Source organism: Stegostoma tigrinum, chromosome 20, assembly GCF_030684315.1.
Source record: "Stegostoma tigrinum isolate sSteTig4 chromosome 20, sSteTig4.hap1, whole genome shotgun sequence".
NCBI lineage: Eukaryota > Metazoa > Chordata > Chondrichthyes > Orectolobiformes > Stegostomatidae > Stegostoma > Stegostoma tigrinum.
Window position 1 is genome coordinate 12218704 of NC_081373.1, and position 13573 is coordinate 12232276.

Sequence of the window (13573 nt, forward strand, 5' to 3'; positions counted from 1 at the left end):
AAGGACATGGCCAGAAATAATGGAAATAGAAATAAAGTCAGCAGATGAATGTGGGGGGAGGGGAGGTGGGGAGAAAAGAGAGAGAGAGAGAGAGAGAAAAAGAGAGAAGACAACTTAATATTTCACATTTTACATCCTTTGTCTGAATTAGAAAATAAGCATTGTGGATTGAGTAGTCAAAGAGGAGGTACAATGACGAGGGGTGAAAATATGACTAGCTTTGTTGGACAGTCAGCACAAATCAAAAGCTTGACTTCAGCCCATAATTCTGCCATGGCTTGAGAAGAAAAATTCCAGTAAAACTTGCAAATAACTCACACTAGCCCAGTTCGTTTTGAACATTTCAAAACAGAGATCCAAGACAACCAGCACATTCATTTCCAAGTACTTCTCTCCCCATCCCCAGGTTTGATCTTGTATGCAAGGTACATTCAAACTACAGTGCAATGATCACATGTAGCAGTTTTGTGCATAAAGCACAGGAAACTTCATGTTCATTTGTGCTTAAATTCATCACTTGTTGTACTTCCACAGTGGAACTTAAAGGGCATGCCCTTAGAAAAAGTTGTTCTTGGAGACTGTAATTCACCCAATAAAAAATGTAACAATTTCACATCTATAGATTTGACATATATAATCCAAAAGGAAAACAGGAACATTACTTAAAACTTGTGCAGTTTGTTCATGAAACTCCATGGTTAAAGAGATCCAGACAAGACTGATTTTTCATTTAACTGGGCTTTGTATGTTCCAGTTTTAACATTTATATGCAAGATGTTACCTTTCCTTTCTCTATACAGACAGAAGGTGACTTGCTTACATATTTCCAGCAGCTGTTCTTAAACTTCAATTTTGCTGAATCCATACTGCAGTCTAATAATTTCTTTTTTAAAAATGGAAGCACAGTTACATAAAGACTTCAATTGGTATAATTCTACATAAACACACAAAAGCAAATTTTTGGTACTTAGCTGGGCCCTTACAGATCGACAGCATAAAACAAAAAAGTGATCAACCACTGCATGATTAAAGCCAGTGTAAAACATTCGCAGTACTGCTACTATATAGCAACCTTTAAAAAGGTCGTCACTGTAAAAGTCCCAAGGTTCAAAGGACAACAGTGAAATAATCAGACTTTTTTTGGGGTGGTGTGAATGGGGAAGAGGTGGCAGAAAAGAGAGAGAGACAGACCAACAGACAGCTACACAAAGAGAAGAGAGAGAGTGGGGGGCAGGGGGTGTGGAGGGTGGGAGAGGGAGAGAAGAGAGAGAGAAAAAGAAACACACACACACACACACACAGTCTGAAAGAAAGAGACAAACAGAGGTGGGTGAACAACAGGAATTATTTTCATTTACAAACAAAAATATCCATTGGCCAACCAAAGGTGGAGTATCAAGGCCGCCAGATATCCATTAAAATGGTTCCTGTTTTTGGCCTTAAGCTATATTTGACTGACCAACTGATAATGGCCAAGGTAGACCACCACACACATTCAAGTGCACTCCCTATGCCGACCAAGTTCTAGAGCCCTTCACAGTTTGTTCTTAGATAAAAGATATATAGTCGAGTGTCTTGCATATTTTCATATATATTTGCCTGGTAGTTCAGTAAATTGCTGCGACCTCATTAACTATAACCTGGACCACAAAGTCTTTCTGTATTTTTGTTTCCTGCAGTCGCATTTTATCAGTGAGTAGCCTCCCCGAGAAGAACCAGCGCTGCCTGGAAGGTTCGATACCCTCCTCCGTGTGCAGTTGCCTCTTCAACTGCCCAATGGTGTCTGCCATGCTGGCATTCAGTTTGACGTCCTTCCCTGTAGACAGGCGCACCTTGAGCTGGAATTCTCGCTTGGCATTCGCCGGAGGATCGGGTATGTCAGCAGTTTCCTCATCACCCTTCTCAGTGATGAGGTTCAGAGGTGGTGCCAGACAGTAAACAGGAAGCTGGTAACGGTTGCCAAGCTCGTCGTAACATTCCGTTAATGAACCTGAACAGGATGGTGGTGGGGTGGAAAAACACTTTTAGTGGAAAAAAAAAATCAACGTTATTCTATTCCTCCTTTCAAGGCAGAACATCCCAGGTCAGACAGAAGGTCAAGAATTTATATGCCAACCTATCAATTTATCATGTTACTTTTTTTACATGGCTATAGTATATATAATTTATACTTACCTACAGTACTGCTGTCATTAACTATTTTTAAGTGCATCAGTACTGTTCATCAACAGTGAATGTAATGGCTAATCAGATATGTTTTGCAACTTGTTCCTGCGTTTGGAGTAAATGTTTAAAAATTTAAAGCTTCAGGTTACTAGTCTCTCCTCCCAACTTAGACTCTATTCTTCCCTTACCCACGGCTATAAATCCTTCTGGGATTGACTTACATGACCATTATTCACTTGAGAGTTGCAATTATAGCTGGTTATTCACCCATAAGAGGCATTATAAGTTGAGTTTGTTTATGTACTCACCATCCTGTTTCTAGATGTGTGGGGTAACCATTGTTAGCTGCGATTTCTACATGAACCAGAAAAGATCTTTTTGCTTCAAATCCATAAGTTATTTTTAACAAAGACTGAATAAGGCCCTTCAGAGCATATGGCTCTATAAATGTTGTATTTTTCTGGGAAGAAATCTAACCCCCAAGAAAACCTAGTGGAGCTCAAAAATGATGCAGGTAACAAAATAAATAAATATTCAAAGTTAAATATGATTTTAAGACAGTCAAAATAAAGTGACACAAGCTTAAAACTGGAGCAAGTATGGAAGATTCTCAATTACAATCACCTATTTGACAATGAGCTTGCTCAAGATTGATGGGAGATAATGGGAATTGCAGATGCTGGAGAATCCAAGATAACAAAGTGTGAAGCTGGATGAACACAGCAGGCCAAGCAGCATTTTCAGGAGCACGGGACTGTAATGACAGTGGAAAAACTTTCCAGTGTATTTTACTGGCTTTTCCTCACTAAAATCCACATGACCATAAAATCATCCATTTATTCACCTTTAAATTATCCCTTGGGATTGCCCAAGATTTGACTGATCAAGATGTTTCAGGTTGTGGGGTGCAGACCACAACCAGATCAGCCATGATTTTATTCAGTGCAGGTTCAAAGTTGAACATGTTATCACTGTTCCAAACTTGTATGTCCAATGCTCACGTGATCATAATGCGGACATCAGCCAAACTTCCACATGTATGCTCATGACATGTAACTCCTTGAATGTGCACTATTTTATTCCCTTCACCACTTTGCCTTTCCCTCTTTCTGGAATGTTATTTACCCTCAATGAGAATTCTGAAATTGTTTTGACTTTGATCCCTCTCCTTGTTTCACTGTTATCAATTCCCTTGCTCAATCCCACTGTCCTCAATTCATCTCTGGTCTTAAGACCATCTTTAACTCCCTATGGTTCATAGGCATTTGGACAGGCAGGACTAATGATGATGGATAGTCAGCATGGTTTTGTGCAAAAGTGAAATAGTGTGTCTCAAACTTGTTTCTTGAGTAAGCAAGCAAAAAGATTGATGGGAGCAGAGCGGTTGATGCCATTTACATGGATTTTTGTAATGCTTTTGAGAAGGTTCTGCATGGTAGACAAATTAGTAAAGTTATATCAGATAGGATTCAGATGAGATGGTCAACTGGATGTCAAATTGGCTTGATGGTAGGAGACAGATAGTCTGGAGGCTTGTGACTATCGGTGTTGCACATGGATTGGTACTGGGTTCACTTTCGCTCGTCATTTGGACAAGAATATATATATAAGAATATAAATAAATGGTTAGTAAGTTCGCAGATGACACCAAAATGAGTGGTAGAGTGGACAGTGAAGGCTATCTATGATTACAAAGCGATGTTTAACTCAATTGATCATGGGCTGAGGAGTGACAGATGGAGTCTAATTTGGATATGTGAGATTTTACATTTTGGAAAAACAAACAATGGCAGGACTTGTACAATTGATGGTAGGGCTCTGGGTAGTGTTGTGGAGAAAAACTTTGGCAGTTCAGGTACATAGTTCTTTGAAATGTGCATCAGAGGTAGAGAGGGTGGTTATGATGTTCAACATGCTCGCCTTCATTGCTCAGACTTCCCAGTGTAGGAAGTGGGATGTCATGTTGAGATTGCACAGGGCAATGCTAAGACCTCCCCTGGAGTATTCTGTGCAGATCTAGCTATCCTGTTCTAGCAAAGATATTACTATGACTGGTGAGGGTTCAGAAAAGATTTACCAGGATGTTGCCAGGAATAGAGGGTTCAAATTATAAAAATAGACAATTGACAATAGGTGCAGGAATAGGCCATTCGGCTCTTCGAGCCGGGACCACCGTTCACTATGATCAGATAGGCTGGGACTTTTTCCACTGGAGCACAGGATCTTGAGGGGTGTCTTTATTAAAGTTTATAAAATCATGTAGGGCACAAATAAAGCAAATAGCCAGGGTCTTTTTCATGATGTGGGGGATTTCAAAAGTAGGGGGCATATTCTTAAGGTGAGAGGAGAAAGTTCTAAAAAGGACAGAGGGGCAACTCTTTCTGTTAAAAACACAGAACAGTTCATGTGTCAAATGAACAGCCAGAGGAAACGGGTACAGTTACACAATTTAAAGGACATTTTGATAAGTTCATGAATAAGAAATGTTTGGAGGGATATGTGCCAAACTCATGCAGGTAGGATTAGTTCAGCTTGGTAACATGGTCAGGGTGGACTGGTTGAAGTGAAGGGTCTGTTTCCATGGTGTATGACTATGATTCGATAACGCCTTGCGCAGCCTCCTCACCAAAACAGGCTCCTAGCAACACCTAAGCCTGATGGAAATCTCCTAACTCTCTACCCACTTCAACCCCAAGAATTAAAGCTCATTTGAACCAATGCCACCTACATCCTTATATGCAAAAGGTATTTTTGTCAATATAACCTGTGTTCACTGACCTACATGAATCATCCATTCCAACAATGCCTTGGTTTTCCACCTCAAATCCCTCCCATGGCTTTGTTTCTCTTCATCTCTAAATGCTGACTTCAAATACAGCCCCAGTTTAATCACCTCAACTTTTGGGAGCAAGCTTCAATTGCCTGGTCTCCGAAGCCTTTAAGGGTGGTAGTAACGCCACTAGAGAGTAGTAACCCAGAGTTGCTAGAGGTAAAACAAAGTGCTGTCTAAACACAGCCGATGGGGTAGTATCTGCGGAGGGAGAAACAATATTACAGAGATATGGGTTTGAATCCCACTATGATAGAACTAGACGTTTGAATTCAATAAAAAACGGGGATTAAAAGCCAAATGATAAACATTAGTGATTTAAGATTTTGAGAATCACCAATGTCCTTTAGGGAAGGAAATCTGTCAGTTTTACCAGTCTGGCATACATATGACTCTAGACCCAAAGCAATGTAGTTGTCTTTTAAATGCCCTCCAAGATCTCACAAGCCAGAGTTGAGAGCCATCAGTATTAGGCAATAAACAGTTTTGTCAGCAATACCCACATTCCTCAAACAAACATAAAATTCACTCTTGAGGATAGGGTTCTTCTTTACGATGCTCTTGAAAGCCTACCTCTCTTTCAGCACACTTTTGGTTGCTGCTCTCAGTATCTCATGTGGCTCAGAATGAAATTCTAACTGACATTGTGTGAAGTTAAAAATGCCACATAAATTTAAGCTGTTGTACTTCACGAAGAACATCTTCACACAAAAGATAGTGGAAATCTTCAAAACGCTGCTGCTTTGAGTAGGAGTCAAAATTGGGTATTTTGATGATATGGATATTAAATAGTTACAGATTTGAAGAACATAAATGTAGTTTTGTCAACTATGAGCAAACTGAATGGTGAAATAGGCTCCAGTGACTGATAGACCTCTGTTCTGATAAGGATTAGGGGCTAGTCATCTTCCTCTCAGACTTCAAATCACGTTTACTCCCATTAGTTTATGAGCAAGTTCCAGTGCTCAGGATTGCTTTGATTGTAGTGGCACAATCATCGACCTAAATGTTTAGATTGCAGGCACTGGTCTTCAATCCTGAGTTACTGGGCAGTTGTGTTCTATTTTAAAAGAAATGAGGTTTAACTTGAGGCTTTATTGATCAAAACTACAGGGATTTGAGGATGAAAACCAAGGCATTGTTGGAATGGATGATTCATGTAGGTCAGTGAACACAGGTCCTGTAGCTGGTCACCAGGTCATTGATTGTCAGTTGGCTTGGTATCAGTACAGGTAGAATAACAACAGGATCATAAGTCTCCAGATCATTCCATCGAGCAATCGGCTTCTGTAGAACCTCCTCAGCAGGAAGGCAAGAATTGGATATCCTTTGAACTAGGAGTACAATCTAGACAAAGGGGGAGGTAATATGTGATATTGCAGACATCAGGATGACTAACCATTCAAGCAAATAAATTTCTCTTAGTGATGCAAGGCGAACAGTACTAGAACAGGAAGAACTTAGAGGGAAAAATAAGAGAAAACATCACTAAAGGCTACTGTAACAATGTGCAGAGTGAAAATCTGATGAAGCTAGCATAACTATATCTAGCTAAAATTAGCATCCTGATGCCGCAAGATTCAGCAGCCTCAGAAACCCACAGGGAACCGAATCAAAACTACATTCTACTGTATATATAAAGCAAAGGTTGCAGATGCATGTTGTGACAAGGTGAGCGATGAAAAGGAAAACAGAAGCAAAACTTTTAAAAACTCAAAATCAGTTGGTAGCCACTGTTTGAATGAGGTGGTCATGTGTTCAAATACAACATTGGAAGCAGAGTATATAAAACTTAGGCAGTCAAACATACTATTATCTTTTAGGTGAAGACCTTCAGGCAACGTTCCATGTGCTTGTTTATTATCCAACTAAAGTGCCACGGAACCACTCGAGGAGCAGCAGGGTAATTCCCCTGCAGCTGTGGCCAACATGTGTCCTTCAACCGTAAACGGTCACAGAGTCATACAGCATGAAAACAGGCCCTTCAGCCCAACTTACCCACGCCAACCAGGTTTACTAAACTGAACTAGTCCTATTTGCCAGTATTTTGCCCTTATCCCTGGAAATGTTTCCAATTAACAGACCTGTCCAAATGTCTTTTAAATTGTAACTGTACCCATCTCTACCTCTTCCTCTGGCAGCTCATTCCATATATGCACCATTGTCTGCATGAAAAAGTTGCCCTTCAGGTCCCTTTTAAGATCCCTGTCATCTTAAACATACACACCCTAATTTTGGATTCCCTTACGCTGGGGAAAGACAGACATATTCAACATTTATCTGCTATTCAACAGACATATACCCCTCCTGATCTTATAAGCCTCTGTAAGAACACCCCTCCGCTCCTCCAGAGAAAACAACCCCAGCCTATCCAGCCTCTCCTTATAGCTCAAACCCTCCAACCCTGGCAACATCCTTGTTAATATTTTCGGCACCTTTGCAAGTTTCAGGTCATCTTGCCTGTAGCAGGGAGACCAGAATTGAACTCCGTATTCCAAAAGTGGCCTAACCAATATCCTGAACAGTCAGAGTATGAAATCCTAACTTCTTTAATCAATATTCTGACAAATGAAGGCCATACGCCTTCTTCGTGAGCCTGTCTACCTGTGCCTCCACTTTCAAGGAACTTTGCACATGTATCCCCAGATATTAGGCAAGTTAAGGGCAGTGAGGTGCTGGGGGTGAGGGGGGTGGGGGGTGGGGGGGTGGGGGGGAGTGTGATGAGGGGTGCAGGTTAGAGAGGGGTAGTATTGGAGGAATAGTTGACATCGGTATGAGATCTAATGTGGTTGATGAATTGTTTAGTAAGATTATATCCCTTTGGATCCAGGGGATGCCAGCCAATTGGATACAAAATTGGCTTGACAGTAGGAGACAGTGACGGTACTGGGCTGTTGTTCAGGCTGGAGACCCATGAATAGCATTGTGCCACAAGGATCGGTGTTAGGTCCACTGTTGTTCATTATTTACAAAAATGGTTTGGAGGAGAACATGAGAATTATCCAAATTTACAATATTCCTAACAGTACAATGCAATGCAAGATGTAGATATTGATGCTATAATTTTGTATTTCAAACGTTATCCAACCACCCAGCCCCAACCTCAAACCGCAACCCCTGCCAAACAATTATTCCCAATATCTTCAAGCCCATCCTATTCCAGGAAAAAGAATAGCAAGGAATAGAAATGCAAAGATTGAGTTAATTGGCCTTCAGGTGCCATGTCAGGATGACAGGATTCTGGGTCTTGCTATCTGTTTGTCTCCATAGATGCAATTTCAGTGCACTGCCACCAATACATCATCACTAGGTTTCTTACAGTGTAAATGGCATCAGAACTCCAAATACAGTTCAACTTTAGGAAAATATCTCTCAACTAAACGCCATGGTTGAGTGCTTTCTCACATGAAGAAAGACGAAAAGTTTACATATCCATGTTTTAGTGAAATTGGTGACAGGTGTGTCCAAAAGGCATTTTCAGGATGGTAAGCTACAAAAGTGGAGTGCTACAGAGACCAGTACTGGGGCCACATTACTATAATATGTATTAATGACTTGGATAAGTAAAGTGACTGTACTATTGTCAAGTTTCAGATCACAAAAATTATTTGGGAAGGCAAGTAGCAAGGATAAAAATAAGGGCACAGAGTGGCATTGACAGGTTGATAGACAGCAGAAAATCTTAGCAGATAGACTTTAATGTGGGGGCAAAAAGTGAAGTATACACTTGAGCAGGAAGAACAGAGGTGAATATCATGGTGAATGGGGAATAGCGCAGAAAGCTTCAGCACAGAGTGGTTGGAGGGTTCGAGTCACAAATCACAAAAAAACTAGCATTCAGGTTCACCTTTAATGGAAATGCAAATGGAATGTTGGCCTTTATTTCAAAGCAAATAGCGTAAAAAAGAGACAGATCTTGCTAAAACTAGACACTAGTCACACCATACTTGGAATACTGTGAACAGTGTTGGTCTCTTATCGAAGAAAAGGTATATTAGCATTGGAGGCAGGCCAGGAGGAGGCTCACTAGGTTTTTTTTGGTATGGAGAAATTTCTTACTAAAACAGAGGTTGAGCAGGTTTGGATGGGTTCGTATTCATTGGCATTTAGATCAACGACCTGAATAAAACATACAAAATTCTCAGGAACTTGAAAAAGTAGATACTGAGAGGCTGTTTCCCCTCGAGTGTGTCTAGGATCAGAAAGCATAATCCCAGTCAGGGGTTGCTATTTAATGACAGATGGGGAGGACTTTCTTCTCAGAGTACTGAATCTTGGAATTAGGGTCGTAGAACATTGAAGGCTGAGATAAACGATTTTTTTTAAAAAACCAGCACGGAATCAAAGGTTATGGAGAAAAGGCAAGAAAGTGAAGTTGACGATTATCAGATGGTCTATCGATTTCACTTTGGATGCAGTTCATTCTTGTGAACTTGGTCATGCACGTTGCTCAAAGATGTCTTAACAACTAGCTGAAAGGTTATTTGCCTTGTGGACTACTTTAAATCTCTGTGCACTTAACTTCCACTGAGCCAAAGTAGCACGAGGACTGAATAAATGAACAGGAAAGTCCCAGGCTCAAAGTAAGGACTAAGACATTTAGTGATTGGTAGAACAGAAATCGTGAATTATTTAGTCTCAGTTAGATGTTAAGTTTCTCTTGCCCTGCCCAATCTAACTCCATAAGCTTTTTGACCTTAACAGAAATATAATGACAATTTCATAGTCATGCAGCACAGAAACTGGTCTTGAGGCCCACCATATTTATGATACCACTTGGTCTACAGCCCATCTATACCCCAGCATTTTAACAGCTCATCTAGATGCTTCATAAATATTCCAAGTACACCTGTCTCCATCTCTCAGGCCAAATGTATTTTTTCCCATGAAATATTTTTTCCCCCGCCCCTCACATCTCCACCAAACCACTCATTCCTCAAATTCAGCTTTTGTCTTGTGGTTTTGGACATGTCTGCCATGTGGAACAGATTCTCATGACCTGTCAATGTCTCTCAATTTTGCATACCTCAAATCAAAACCCTACCCCCCCCCCACCCCCAGCCTACTCTGCTTCAAGGAAAACAAACCTAGTGATCCAATCCTTTCGAAAAACATCCAAAATGTAACTGTCCTAAACTGCATTTTTCATTTACTCCTTCAGTCAAAAGAATTATTTTTGATTCGTTTCACACTCCACACTTGCCTTAAGTCCTCGACACCCTGCATTATCATCCTTTCTTGGCAAGTTAGTTCTAAAAAAGTCCTAACAGCTTAGGAAACCTCATTCCTCACAACGCACTTCAATACTTGTTTATTATGAAACAAACTCTACAGACCACGCTCTGTCTCTGCATGCAGTCATCTATGTTAATGTTAATAGTGCAATTAACAATTTCAACATCTCTAAACTCTGCCAGTATAAGACTTCAAACATCTCAAAGTGTGGGGTGTAGGAAGGAAATAACAGGAAGATACAACCTACGTTGAAAAACTAGATTAAGCTTCGATTCACAGCTACAAGGCACAGGATAGCTACTAAGACTCAACAAAAGTGCAATCAATAAACTTCAGCAGTAAAAAGGTGTAATTTAAATCATTCAGGTTCAATATCTCAAATATTTTGTATGTTTATTGATTAAATATTAAACCATTGACCTGATCTTTATGGAAGCAGTTTTAAGAAGTAGTGGGATGTTACACAGGACTAACTGATTTCCCAGGCGTGTAGTCTCCAAACACCCTAAGACAGTAGGAACAGAAAACTGCATGCTCTCAAAAATTTGTAAATAGTTTGGTCAGAGCAATGCCTATTAGAACTCAAAAATCCCTGTGGTCCACAAAACAGTAGCAGATTCTGAAAATAATGTTCTAATACTTAAGGATAATTCCTTGAAGAGGTATGTTAGACCAGGGAAACCCAGTAGACGTTATCTATCTAGACTTCCAAAAGGCCCTTGATACAGTGCCTCACAGGAGGCTGCTGAGCAAGGTGAGGGCCCATGGTGTTCGAGGTGAGCTGCTGACTTGGATTGAGGATTGGCTGTCTGACAGAAGGCAGAGAGTTAGAATAAAAGGCTCTTTTTTGGAATGGCAACCGGTGACGAGTGGTGTCCCACAGGGTTCAGTGTTGGGGCCGCAGCTGTTTACTTTATACATTAATGATTTGGATGAAGGGACTGGGGGCATTCTGGCGAAGTTTGCCGATTCTACAAAGATAGGTGGACAGGCAGGTAGTGCTGAAGAGGTGGGGAAGCTACAGAAAGATTTAGACAGTTTAGGAGAGTGGTCCAGGAAATGGCTGATGAAATTCAATGTGAGCAAATATGAGGTTTTGCACTTTGGAAGAAAAGAATACAGGCATGGACTATTTTCTAAATGGTGAGAAAATTCGCAAAGCAGAAGTACATTGAGCCAAGCCACGGGAGATCAGCAAACATGCTTTAAATTGTTTAGGTAATTCAAAGTGCAGGAACAGAGGGATGGTTCTGGATGTGAGATTGCTCGCTGAGCTGAAAGGTTAGTTTTCAGATGTTTTGTCACCATTCTAGGTAACATCAGTGAGCCTCCATCACCAACCCAAGGAAACCTAAACACATAAATAGAAAGCGGGACATAACACCAGTACTTCAGAGGCTCACTGATGATGTTACCTAGAATGGTGACGAAACATCTGAAAACTAACCTTCCAGCTCAGCGAGCAATCTCACATCCAGAACCTCAACCTGAGCTACAAATCTTCTCAAAACTCGCTAACAGAGGGATGGTATTTATAGGGACAGTGGTTAAGACAAATTAACCATCTAGTGCCACTATTTGCATAACCCCCGTGAGATTTTGGCCATAAAACCGCTTTTGCAAGAGGTTGAAGAGCTACAGGCAAACTAATTGAGAATCAGTCCAGAAGATTTGAGCCCAAAATAAACAAACATCGAATGTCGATAGTTCTAACAGGCATTGCTCTGACCAAACTATTTACAAATTTTTGAGAGCATGCAGTTTTCTGTTCCTGTCTTAGGGTGTTTGGAGACTACACGCCTGGGAAATCAGTTAGTCCTGTGTACATCCTATTTCTTCTTTAAACCTCTTCCATAAAGATCAGGTCAATGGTTTAATATTTAATATTTAATCAGCACATCAGATGATGGTTCAAAAAAATCCTCTTCCACATGAATCCTGTTCCACACCCAGGTCTAGTCTCAGCTCAGCAGAGATGTAAACCTGCATCATAGGCTTGCCAGCACAATTTTATTTTTTAGACACTTAGTGAGACTGCCCCACCCTGAAATGGGCAACAGAATAGGAACATCTTGGATTTGACTTCTGGTCTAAGGCAGGACAACAGTACTTGTCCTTGGTATACTGACTTAGAAATAACAGGAGGCTGACTGCTCCTGATCACTACCCAATACTTGTTATTGGAAAGTAACTGGAGGTCAGGATCAGTCAACAAAATAAAAGAAAGATGAGAAGATTCGTAGAGAAAGATGGCTTTTACTAGACTGTTATGACAGTAATGGTCTCCAATGGAGCTGTGAACTGAGAGCTGAAGGTGATCTTTCAGCTGTGAGCAACAGATTTTTTGTTTTAAAAGAGAACAAATAAAGCAATATTTGTTTGAGGTCAGGTCTAGAAGTTAACTGCAGGTTAATTCTTGTTCAAAGAACGCTATAAATATTCCATTTCCGGAGAAGTATTATGCTCCAACATATGGCAGATGTTTCAATGTTGGCAGGGGTCATCCCAGGGAGGTTGGTGTCAACCAGTCTCAAACAATGCTAAACCAAAGTTTGAACTGACATTAAAAATTAGATTTTTGGTCAGAACAATTGTGGGTGCCAAAGCTATAGAAAGATTTGATTGTTCTCTGGTTATCCTTCCCCTGTCAATTTCTTTAAACTGTGGAGAATAGAATCTGAATAAAAGCATTTTACGAATATTCCTGAGCCTACTGGAAGCTATGTATGTTGACCAGTATCTTTGGAACTATGCAAGATACGATCCCACGTTCCTATGATATTATAGATCATGGAAACTGCTTAAGTGAACTGGCCAATTACATCTCATTTTTGTTTTGATTTATCCCATGGGTTTGTTAGTCTTTATGGGTTAGAAACAAAGAAGATGGCGTTTATGTCATAAATATTAAACAAACTACACATATTTAAATATGCTCTGCTAAAGCTACTGTATTAATAAATTGTTAATTATTTTGTTTAAGATATTGACTTGCCTGGTATTGGTCATTAATATAGTTTGGTTTGGAAACACTGGAGCAATTTGGAGTGTCTTTGTGTACTTTAATTTTACCATGTTGTGAATACAGGGATAGGAAGGCTGATATGATTTGGCTGATATGATTTGGTCCTTCTCAGTCTTGTTAAAAAAAAGTGCTTTACACCCACTTCAGATAGGGTTAGGATCACCAGCTGAGCATTTGGCTAAAGGTTTCATCAATTAGCCCCACCTATCCAGCCAAACAGTCTTATTCCTCCTCCAAAATCTTTACAAACCTAAGTAGTCAAAGAAAATGGAGGAAAAAAACGTTAGAAAAGACATTTCCTTGGTTTAATCGAGTGG

At 40.2% G+C, this 13573-nt stretch overlaps 1 protein-coding gene across 1 annotated transcript in view; it reads right to left on the reverse strand.

Annotated features, from left to right (window-relative positions):
- The window catches only part of ubtd1b (ubiquitin domain containing 1b), a 99702-nt gene continuing 86129 nt past the window's right edge, over positions 1 to 13573 (reverse strand). Inside the window, exon 3 of the mRNA XM_048551590.2 lies at positions 1 to 1990. Coding sequence (XP_048407547.2) covers positions 1608 to 1990 — 383 coding nt within the window. The 3' untranslated portion in view covers positions 1 to 1607. The remainder of the gene's footprint in view (positions 1991 to 13573) is intronic.